Here is a 12,321-nt window from a genome sequence, read left to right on the forward strand (position 1 = left end):
GCCACTTCGGCCAATTGGGGAGTGAACCAGCGGATGGAGGACCCCTCTGTCTCTGCCTCTCCTTCTCTCTCCATGTAACTCTGACTTTCAAATAAATAAATAAATCTATTTTTTAAAAAAAGTTAAAACTTGAAAAAACACTTGAAGGCAGATATACAGAGAATAACTAGAGCAAAGGTGGCAAATTAAAAGCATGCTTGGGGGCTGGTGTTGTGGTGCAGTGGGTTAAACCACCACGTGCAACACTAGCATCCCATATGGTGCCAGTTAAGAGTCCCAGCTGTTCTACTTCTAATCAAGCTCTCTGCTAACATGCCTCGGAAAGCAGCAAGCAATGGCCCAAGTTCTTGGGCCCTTGCTACCCACATGGGAGAACGAGATGAAGTTCCAGGCTCCTGGCTTCAGCCTGGCCTAGGCCCAAATGTTGTGGCCATTTAGGCAGTAAACCAGCAGATGAAGATCTCTCTCTGTCACTCTGCCTTTTAAATAAAAAGAAAAATAAATCAGTCTTAAAAAAAAAAAAAAATGAAGTAAGCCGGCACCGCGGCTCAATAGGCTAATCCTCTGCCTTGCGGCGCCGGCACACCGGGTTCTAGTCCCGGTCGGGGCGCCAGATTCTGTCCTGGTTACCCCTCTTCCAGGCAAGCTCTCTGCTGTGGCCAGGGAGTGCAGTGGAGGATGGCCCAAGTGCTTGGGCCCTGCACCCCATGGGAGACCAGGATAAGTACCTGGCTCCTGCCAACGGATCAGCGTGGTGCGCCGGCCGCAGCGCACCGGCCGTGGCAGCCATTGGAGGGTGAACCAACAGCAAAGGAAGACCTTTCTCTCTGTCTCTCTCTCTCACTGTCCACTCTACCTGTCAAAAAATAAATAAATAAATAAATAAAAATTATTAAAAAAATGAAGTAAAGCTTTCAAAATACTAAAGTAAAATGATTTCAAATTTAGATTTTTTTTTAAGATTTATAAAAGATCTTCCATCTGCTGGTTCATTCTCCTGATGGCTATCATGGCCAGGCTGGGCCTACCTGAAGCCAGGAGCTTCATCTAGGTCTTCCATGTGGGTAGCAGAGGCCAATTACTTGGGCCATATTCCACTGATTTTCCAAGGCCATCAGTAGGGAGCTGGATCAAAAGTGGAGCAGCCAGAACAGGAACCTGCCCCCATATATGATGCCAGCATTGCAGACAGCAGCTTTATCCACCATGCCACAACCCCAGCCCATATAATTAACTTCTAAATTAGATTTCTAAACCCTATCAAACTATCAATAAAGTATAAAATAAGAACATGTTCAAACAATGTTCTTTTTTCTTTTTCAAAGATTTATTTATTTTGAAAGTAAGAGTTACAGAGAGGGACAGACACAGGTCTTCCATCCACTGATTCAATCCCTTGATGCCACAATGGCCAATGCTGGGCCAGGACAAAGCCAAGAGCCTGGAACTTCATCCAGGTCTCCCGTGTGGTTGGCAGGGAGTACCCAGGACTCAAACTGGCATGCATATGGGGATACTGGTAGTACATGTGGCAGCTTTAATTGCTACACTGTCATCTTGGCCCCAAAAACAAGATTCCAAAAATTTACATACCATTTACTTTTCTCATTAAACTTGTGTAAGAAATGTTCCATGAAAAGCCGGCGCCGTGGCTCAATAGGCTAATCCTCCGCCTAGCGGCGCCGGCACACCGGGTTCTAGTCCCGGTCGGGGCGCCGGCTTCTGTCCCGGTTGTCCCTCTTCCAGGCCAGCTCTCTGCTATGGCCAGGGAGTGCAGTGGAGGATGGCCCAGGTGCTTGGGCCCTGCACCCCATGGGAGACCAGGAAAAGCACCTGGATCCTGGCTCCTGCCATCGGATCAGCGCGGTGCGCCGGCTGCAGCGGCGGCCATTGGAGGGTGAACCAACGGCAAAGGAAGACCTTTCTCTCTCTGTCTCTCTCTCTCACTGTCCACTCTGCCTATCAAAAATAAAAAATAAATAAAAAAAAAAAAAAAAAAAAAAAAAAAAAAAAAGAAATGTTCCATGAAAAACAGAGAGTAAACCAAGTAAAAGGAAGACTTACAACGAAGGAAGAGGCAAAAGGAATCCCCAGAGTGACAGTGGTAAAAGGGGGTTCCAGGCTTACAGCTGACCTTGAAAAACAGCTAGTCTGGAGCCCGCACTGTGCAGAGTGGGCTAAACCACGGCCTGCAGCACCAGCATCCTATATAGGCACTGGGTCAAGTCCTGGCTGCTCCAAATTCTGATCCAGCTCCTTGCTAATGTGCCTGGCGAAGAAGCAGAGGATAGCCCAAGTCCCTGGGACCCTGCACCAACGTGGGAGACCCAGAAGAAGCTCCTGGCTTCAGCCTGGCCAGCCCCAGCCATTGTGGACATTTGGGAAGTGAATCAGCAGATGGAAGATCACTCTGTCTCTCCCTCCCTCTTTCTCTGTAACTGCCTTTCAAATAAATCCATAAATCTTTAAAAAAAAATTTTAAAAATACAGCTAGTTTGAAGTGAACAGTAAAGAAGACTCCAGGAGGAATGGATCCAAGAAGAAAATAAAATTGATGGATTCCCCTGATGGGTGGAAGCATCCTGAGAGATTTATACTTTTCCTAGAAAATTTGAAAGTAAATTTTTGATGGTTACAAAGAAGCTTACAAAATGAAAATAGGAAGGGGAATCAACAACTCTAAAGAAAATAAAAATTGGTACAAGGAAACATAATCATAGCATACTACAAGGCTCAGAAATAAGTAATATTTATAATCACTCACAGTAAAATTTTTTATTAATAAAACGTTAACAGGGCCAGCGCTGTGGTATAGTGGGTAAAGCCGCTGCCTGCAGTACCAGCATCCCATATGGGCACCAGTTCAAGTCCTGGCTGTTCCACTTCCAATCCAGCTCTCTGCTATGGCCTGGGAAAGCAGCAGAAGATGGACCAAGTCCTTGGGCCCCAGCACCCACATGGGAGACCCAAAAGAAGCTCCTGGCTCCTAACTTCAGATGGGCCCAGCTCTGGCCATTGCAGGCATCTGGGAAATGAACCAGCAGATGGAAGACCTCTCTCTCTCTCCCTCTGCCTCTCTTTAACTCTGCCTTTCAAATAAATAAATAAATTTTTTTTAAATTTATTTTTGACAGGCAGAGTGGACAGTGAGAGAGACAGAGAGAAAGGTCTTCCTTTTTCTGTTGGTTCAACCCCCAATGGCCGCTGCAGCTGGCGCACTGCACTGATCCGAAGCCAGGAGCCAGGTGCTTCTCCTGGTCTTCCATGCAGGTGCAGGGCCCAAGCACTTGGGCCATCCTCCACTGCCTTCCCGGGCCACAGCAGAGAGCTGACCTGGAAGAGGGGCAACCGGGACAGAATCTGGAGCCCCAACCAGGACTAGAACTCAGGGTGCCGGCGCCACAGGCGGAGGATTAGCCTATTGAGCCATGGCACCGACTTAAGTAAATCTTGAAAAAAAAATGGTCTATATCTTCATCTCAGTGGTGCTTATACAGGCAACACATGGATTTAATGAACTGTACATTTAAAATGTGTGCACTGCATTATAAGTTATACCTCAAAGCAAAAGAAAACAAATTTATGTAGTGAGAAGCAGCAATCTCACAATGACATTTAGGGAACAAAGTACTATAAAACGCAAACTGCACAAATACAATGTCTGCCTTGTACCTATTAATCTGTTTTTTAAGTGTTCTCACAAGTTAGGGAAAAACATGTCCACAGGTACTTTCAAAGAATACACTGAAGACTCCACTAAGGGCCAACATCGTGGCACAGGGGGTTAAGCTGCCATCTGTGAGGCTGGCATTACAAATGAGTACCAGCTCAAGTCCTGGCTGCTCCACTTCTGATCCAACTCCCTGATAATGCACCTGGGAAAGCAGCAGAGGATAGCCAAGTACTTGGGCCCCTGCCTCCCACATGGGAGACCTAGATGGAGTTCCTGGCTCCTGGCTTCAGTATGACCCTGCACCAAGCCATTGCAGCCATTTTGGAAGTAAATGAGCAGACAGAAAATCACTCTCCTCTCCCCCTTTCTCTGACACTCTGCCTTTCAAATAAATAAATAAATCTTATGGTGGGGGGAGGACTCCAGTAAACCCTGAAAGAGATTTAACCTTCAACCACAGTGTATTTTTAGTAAGTTCTCTAAGTATCTAAACCAGGGATACTTCATCAGTAGTGTCCCCTCTTTAACAAAAAGGAACTAGTTTTCTGAAAATGGACTGCAACAGTATGAATGACAAATGCTGTAACAGTTGTACAGTAGGCTGCCTGATTACGTTATCTCAAAAATCCCTTCCTAATTTTCCAATTCTGCTTCTCTAGAACATCAAGAATGAAATCTAACTTTTCACCAAATTAAACCTAATGCTTACCTTTCAACTAGGAGAGCTCTGAAAGTTTAGATTTTGTAGATCATTACTTACATTACTCAGCCTAGCAAATTCCACAGGGTATACCAGAGGTATGAGAATGAAGAATACTTTAGCTGAAGAATACCACACTGTTATTATTAATGATGAAGTAATTCTTAAAAATATTTTGTATTGGGGCCAGCACTGTAGCATAGCAGGTAAATCCCGCAACCTAGGAAGCTGGAATCCCATGTGGGTGCCTGTTCAAGTCTCGGCTGCTGCACTTCCTATCTAGCTCCTCTACTTCCCATCCAGTTCCCTACTAATATATCTGGGAAAGCAGTGAAAAACGGCCCAAGTGCTTGGACCCCTGAACCAACATGGGAGACCAGAAAGAAGCTCTTGGCTCCTGGCTTGGATTGGCCCAGTTCTGGCCATTGTGGCCATTTGGGGAGTAAACCCTCTCTAACTCTGCCTCTCAAATAGTAAATAGAATCTTTAAAATATACATATATTTTATTCATGCTATGTAAGTCAAATCAAACACATTCAAAACCTTGACATCATACAGCAAAACCTACTAGGATTAAGATTTGATTAAATAGGGGATGACTCTGTCATCAGCATCCCATATGGGCACTGGTTATAGTCCCAGCTGCTCCTGTTACGATCCAGCTCTCTGCTATGTCCTGAGAAAGAAGCAGAAGATGGCCCAAGTGCTTGGGCCCCTGCACCTGCATGGGAGACCCAGAAGAAGCTCCTGGTTCCTGGCTTCAGATTTGCTCAGCTCCAGCCATGTGGTCATTTGGGGAGTAAACCAGAGGATGGAAGACTGAGCTCTCTAACTCTACCTCTCAAATAAATAAATAAAATCATAAAAAAAAAAAAACTTGATTAAATGTCAACAAAGATAATTCTTAAAATAAATATTTATCTTAATGACTTCCTGCAAAAAGACACAAATTCACCCTTCAAGTTTACTATAATTTGCTGCTTAGTATCATAGATTGTCATACAACTGCATAGGTAACTGTTGACACATGCTTAATTATTCGAATGACAGAAAAATCTAGAACTGTGTTTTAGCCTAAGACCATATTTCTCAAAATTTTTAGAGGATTTTGACCTGACACTAATTTAAAAATGCATCATGGGGTGGGCATTTGTCTAGTGGTTAAGACAGAGAGGACACCAAATTCCCACACCAAAGTATGTGGGTTCAAGCTCTGGTTCCAGCTCCAAATTCCAGCTTCCTGCTAATGTGGACACTGCGAAGAAGTAATGATGGCTCAAGCAAATGGGTTCCTGCCACCCACATGGGAGACCTGCATTGAATTCTGGGTGCCTAGCTTGCAGGCATTTGATGAGTGAACTAGTGGATAAGAGCTCGCACTCACTCTCTCTGAACCTCTTAAATAATTTTTTAAACTGTTAGAAAATGTATCATTAAGGACCAAGGTTTGGCATAGCAGGTTAAGCTGCCACCCACAATGCCGGCATCCACTTGGGCACCAGTTCAAATCGTGGCTCCTCCACTTTTGATCCAGCTTCCTGCCAATGTGTCTGAGAAAGCAGTGGAGGATGGCTGAGTACCCTAAGTCCCTGCCACACACACCAGAAAACCTAGCTTCAGCCTGGCCCAGCCACAACTGATGTAACCATTTAGGAAGTGAATCAGCAAATGCAAGATCTCTCTGTTTCTCCCTAACTCTGCCTTTCAAATAAAATAAATAAATCTTTTTTTAAAAAACTATTATTAAGGGCCAGCACTGTAGCAAAGCAGGTAAAGCCTCCACCTGTAGCTCCGGCATCCCATACAGACGCTGGTTCGAGTCCTGGCTGCTCAAGTTCTGATCCAGTTTTCTGCTATGGTCTGGGAAAGCAGAAGATGGTCCAAAGCCTTGGCCCCTGCACCTGCGTGGGAGACCCGGAAGAAGCTCCTGGCTCCTGACTTCGGATCAGCCCAGTTCTGGCCGTTGTGGCCATGTTGGGAGTAAATCAACAGATAGAAGACTCTCTCTCCCCAACTCTACCTCTCCGTAGCTCTGCCTTTCAAATAAACAAACCTTAAAAAAAAAAGTATTATTAAAAATAATTTGAATACATCATCACTTTTTTCCTTCAAAGTGATAAATTCCAAAATTAACTCTGCAATTTAGATGAGAATACTATAAGTTTTTATTTCAAAATAATGTGTCAATCATAGTATATGAAATAGGATATGAAAGGCTACAAAAATAAGTTCGTAAAATTTCTCAGATAATTAAGCTGTCTTTACCCACAAGACAAAGAGATTACAAATTTTATTACTATACGAACAAAACATGCTTTCACAGTAATTATAATCTCTTTCAGGTCAATTAGCTTTTACTACATTAGGGAATGTAATGTTAACACAAATTTTGGCAAAAATGAGTATACGTTTCTCTGCTTTACATTACTGAGCTACTGCTCATTCTACTGAGTAATGCTCGCCTCAGCCATTAACATGACTTACAGGTATAAATAAAAGTGATATATACCACACATGAAACTGCTGAGTAACAGCAATCCTTAAATATTTCCAGTCTTCAATTAAGTACAAAAATAATGACAAGCTCAACAGAGAACATTACTCAAGATTACTTCAAAAAGGTCATGAAAAATTGAATCAGAAGTTTATTTAGGGGAACAAGCATTAAAACATACCCAATTAAGTGGTTGTAACATTGGCAATCCATGTGGGAGTGCCACGGGCAGCTCTGTTTCCAATCTAGCTCCCTGCTAATACCCCTGGGAAGGAAACAGATAATGACAAGAACTTGGGCCCCTTGCTCCCCATGTGGGCTATCCTGGAACCTGGAGTTCCAGGTTCCTGGCTTTAGCCTGGTCCAGCCCTGCCTGTTGTGGCCATATATGGAATGAACCAGCAAACAGATCTCTCTGTCACTCTGCTTTTCAAATAAATAAATCATGAAAAAAAATTTATTTTGATGCAAAAAAAACTTGGAGCCCACGTAGTTTTATCATTTGCATTTTCTACAAACTTTTCAAGACCCCTGCCATGCACAAATGTCAAAATTTTCTGCACCAAAATAGTATCTTTTAATTCTATTTTTCATGAATTTTTGAGGTACTCTCACACACTCATCAAATTATGGAATTTGTAGGTTGGTTTCTTTTGCATATTGTGCATCACATGGCCTAATCATCTGATTAAGTCATTAAACAATCTCATAACAAATTATTAAATAGCTTCTTTTTTTTTTTTTTTTTTTTTTTTGACAGGCAGAGTGGACAGTGAGAGAGAGAGACAGAGAGAAAGGTCTTCCTTTGCCGTTGGTTCACCCTCCAATGGCCGCCGCGGCCGGCGCACTGTGGCCGGCACACCGCGCTGATCCGATGGCAGGAGCCAGGTACTTATCCTGGTCTCCCATGGGGTGCAGGGCCCAAGCACTTGGGCCATCCTCCACTGCACTCCCTGGCCACAGCAGAGAGCTGGCCTGGAAGAAGGGCAACCGGGACAGAATCCGGCGCCCCGACCGGGACTAGAACCCGGGGTGCCGGTGCCGCAAGGCAGAGGATTAGCCTAGTGAGCCGTGGCGCCAGCTTAAATAGCTTCTTAAGATAGTTTTGAGAACCATCATTTCTGTTTACTCATGCACACATGTCACTGTCAAATAAACCCTGTTTCAGAAGTCATGCTTCTCACTAAGTTCAGATGAAATTCATAGTTTGATAAATTCATAAGTCTCTACTCCAACTTCTAAACCAAGTACAAGCTTCACCTTGCTCAAAGCATACAGATCCAGAATTTTTCTCTCCACCACAGGGATCTTCAAAGTAGATCCTTGAAGTTCCCAAAATTTTGCTAGTTGATCCAAGAAGTCCAGTCTCACTCTAGTCATTGCCTAAGATTATTAAAATACAAAAATCAGAAATAAGAATTGAGTTATATGTGAATCTTACTTAATGCTTATTTCTCTAAAAGAACACAAAGCCTTTTCATTTTCACTTAGTCTATTTCATAAAATAAGCCAATAGCCAAAGAGGCAAAATACTTCTAATAATTTTTATTAAAAAAGTTGCTCTAATATATGTACAAAGCTTTCATATTAGCAACCAGAACAATTTTTCAATTTGGTTTAACTTTATGATTAACTAGGAAATTAAGTGTATCAGATGATCCTCTGCTGCTAAGCATTCCATCATTTCATCTGTAAGTACCGTGCACACTTTAGGTACATCAACTCCCTACCTCACTAATATTAAGATCCTTCTCATCAACTATCTGATTACAAGACACTAAGGGAAGACATAGTTATTAAAATGTCAGAATATCAGAAAATGTTTTAGGAAAATATGGGAGAAAAAAATCCTCAGCATATAATAAGCCTTACATATCAAAGATTTCCCTTTTGTATTATTTAATTAATAGTTTTTATACCACACTGAAGAATCTTCTGAAAACGTGGCAGGCAGGAGAAAATAACAGTATTTAAACACACTTCAGTTTAGAAACTTTTTAAAAAAAAATTAATAATAATGAAAAGGATATCTTAATTAATCAGATTAAGAGACTAAGAAAAGTTCTGTTAAAACCAAAAAAACTTAGGGCCAGAGCTGTGGCAGGGCGCGTTAAGTCCCCACCTGCAATGCCTGCAGTCTACATGGGCACTGGTTCAAGACCCTGCCGCGTCGCTTCCAGTGCAGCTCCCTGCTAACAGGCCTGGGAAAGCAGCAGAGGGAAGGCCAAATACTTGGGCCCCTACACCAATGTGGGAGACCTGGAACAAGCTCCCGGCTCCTGGTTTTGGCCTGGCCCAGACTCAGCAGTTGCAGCCACTTGGGGAGTGGACCAGCAGATGGAAGATCTCTGTCTTTCTGCCTCTCCCTCTGTCTGTAACTCTTTCAAATAAATCTTTTTTAAAAATTGGAAAACTAAGCTTTTAATCTTAATAGAATTTAAAAATCTATTTTTGCCAGGGTCAAAGAAGTCCAAAATTACCCCCCAAAAAAATCACTTTTATAAGCATTGAGAAAATGGAATTTGTGAATTCTCTAAGTCTCCAATTGAATATTTCTACTATGAAAAACACAGCTATAGTTTCCCATAATCTGTTAAATGGAAAAATCATAGTAACTGCTTTAAATAATATACAGACAATGAAATACTTCCTTTGAACATTAAGTAATTATTCCCTACAATTTCAATTACCAAACTCGGGGCCCTGGTACATGAGCTTCTCAAAAATCTCTACCTACAGCCCTAAAACAGAATGAATCTGGAAGCAGAAATGGTGATTTAACACTCACCTCAAGTTCATTTAGGCGCTGGACTCTTGGAGTGAAGCGAAAGCTTTTTACTTCACATGCAAATGGAGGTTGCCAATCCTAAATAAAAAAAATTTTTTTTCAAAGACAGCAGCATTATTTATTCCCTTAACTTAAGGAATGAGATGCTACAAGTCATAGTGACAACAGAATAACTTGGAAGAAAGAGAGTAGTATTTTTAGGAAAAATAATTTTAAAAGTAGAGAAATGATTCTTCGCAAATCTTTCTGGTCCCACTATTTACAAACCACAATTACACTTGTTCAAGTACTCAAGTGGAATGCAATGAGTCCAAGTACCACAAATCAATCTCTAGTAAACATGTTTATCAAATTTAAGAGAAAATCTGGGGGCTGGTGCTGTGGTGTAGCAGGTAAAGCTGCCACCTGCAGTGCAGGCATCCCATGTGGGCACAGGAGTCCCAGCTGCTCCACTTTCGATCCAGCTCTCTGTGATGGCCTGGGAAAGCAGCAGATGGCCCAAGTGCTTGGGCCCCTGCACCCACGTGAAGGACCCAGAAGAAGCTCCTGGCTCCTGGCTTTGGATCAGCCCAGCTCCAGCCTTTGCGGTCATTTGGGGAATGAACCAACGCATGGAAGACCTCTCTCTCTGCCTCTGTCTCTCTGTAACTCTGCCTTTCAAATAAATATATAAAGCTTTAAAAAAAAAAAAAAAAGAATAAAATCTGGGGGGAAGAGGGGATGGAGGGGATGGAGCAAAAGGATAAAGATTAAAAAAATAAAAATTGGGGCCGACGCTGTGGCACAGTGGGTTAAAGCCCTGGCCTGAAGCACCGGCATCCCATATGGGCGCTGGTTCTAGTCCTTCTAGTTCTAGTTCTTCTCAGGGTGTTCTGCTCCTCTTCCAATCCAGCTCTCTGCTATGGCCTGGGAAAGCAGTGGAGGATGGCCCAAGTCCTTGGGCCCCTGCATCCACGTGGGAGACCTGGAAGAAACTCCTGGCTCCTGGCTTTGGATCAGCCCAGCTCTGGCCACTGCGGCCATCTGGGGAGTGAACCAGTGGATGGAAGACCCTCTCTCTGTCTCTACTTCTCTCTGTAACTGTCTTTCAAATAAATAAAATAAATCTTTTTAAAAAAAATCAAAAAAATTATTGAGTACTTATTTAAATAACATGTTCACTTGTGTGTTGTAGCAGAGCACTTCACAATCCATATTAACCAATGTTTTGTTCAAAATCCAGCTTGCAGGAACCCAAACATTATAAAAAAAAAAAAGCAAGCAAATCCACAAACAAGGACGATTCCCAGATTATACTATAAATAAAATGAAATAATTTCAAACACAATTCTATAGAACGTAGTTTGATATAGCCTATATTACATTAAATCCGCTTTAAGACACAAATAGTGCTCAAAAAAATGCATCTCACCTTGGATACTATAGAAATGTGCCAGTATTTAAATTCAATTTTGTGGGACCAGCATTGTGGTTTAGTGGGTAGACCTGCTCCCTGAAATGCCAGCATCCCATATGGGTGCTGGTTCAAGTCTCAGCTGCTCCACTTTTTTTTTTTTTTTTTTTTTTTAAAGATTTATTTATTTGAAAGGCAAAGCTACAGAGAAGCAAAGGCAAAGAGAGAAGAGAAAGAGTTCTTCCATCCGCTGGTTCTCTCCCTAAATAGCTACAACAGATGGCTGGCTGCTCCACTTTTGAACTTTCAATCCAGCTCCCTGCTAATGTGTCTGAGAAAGCGGCACAAGATGGCCCAAGTGTTTGCCAATCATGTGGGAGACCCGGAAGAAGCTCCTGGCTCCTGGTTTCAGATTGGCAGAGCACTGGCTGTTGCAGCCATTTGGGGAATGAACCAGTGGACAGATCTGTCTCTCCCCTTCTCTCTCTGTAACCCTGCCTTTCAAATAAAATAAATCTTTAAAAAATAATTATATTCCATTTTGCTTATAAACAACTTATTTTCAATAACGTGACAAAAGTAAATTATCCCAGTCTTTTTAAAATAATAAAAATTTTTAACCAAAGAACACTGAGACAATTTCTAACTGGATAAATGCAATACAGCAGATGGAAATATGGTTTAGGAAAAACTTCAATGCTTAAGATTTGTTGATATTAGATAATTATGATAGAGTCATGGGAAAGCTTTTAGAGAATGGTAATCCATGTCACCATAGCAATTACTTGCTAATCCTTTGCATGCACCTGATAGTCTGTAATTTTAAACAAATGGCGTATATGTTTTAGAACACCTGATCTTTGGCACTGTACTATGGCACAACAGGTTAAGCCACCATCTGCAATGCCCACATCCCATATGGGCGTCAGTTTGGAGTCCCAGCTGCTCCATTTCTGATTCAGCTCCCTAATGTACCTCGGAAAGCAGTGGAGGATGCCCCAAGTCCTTGGGCCCCTGCACCCATGTGAAAACCTGGAAGAAGCTCCTGGCCCCTGGCCCCCGGCCTTGCCCAGCTCTGGCACCCTAGCCACTGCAGCCATTTGGGGAGTGAACCAGCTGATAAAGATCTCTGACCCTATCCTCTCTCTCTCTGTAACTCTGCCTTTCAAATACATAAATATAATTTTATTAAGAAAGAAAAAAAAAGCCTGATCTCTCAAAACCTATTTTGCCACTTGCAAACTTATGCAGACTTTCCTTATCTGTAAAATG

The 12,321-nt window shown here is 42.4% G+C and overlaps 1 protein-coding gene across 2 annotated transcripts in view; it reads right to left on the minus strand.

The window, feature by feature from the left end:
* KDM5A (lysine demethylase 5A) overlaps positions 1-12,321 on the minus strand; it is a 95,023-nt gene that overhangs the window by 81,199 nt on the left and 1,503 nt on the right. For both annotated transcript variants that reach the window (XM_002712783.5, XM_008259863.4), the window contains exons 2-3: positions 9,657-9,734; positions 8,129-8,251 (exon numbers count right to left, since the gene is read on the minus strand). In XM_002712783.5, the coding sequence (XP_002712829.1) occupies positions 8,129-8,251; positions 9,657-9,734 (201 nt within the window). The remainder of the gene's footprint in view (positions 1-8,128; positions 8,252-9,656; positions 9,735-12,321) is intronic.

The sequence above is a fragment of the Oryctolagus cuniculus genome, chromosome 9 (assembly GCF_964237555.1).
Source record: "Oryctolagus cuniculus chromosome 9, mOryCun1.1, whole genome shotgun sequence".
Lineage (NCBI taxonomy): Eukaryota > Metazoa > Chordata > Mammalia > Lagomorpha > Leporidae > Oryctolagus > Oryctolagus cuniculus.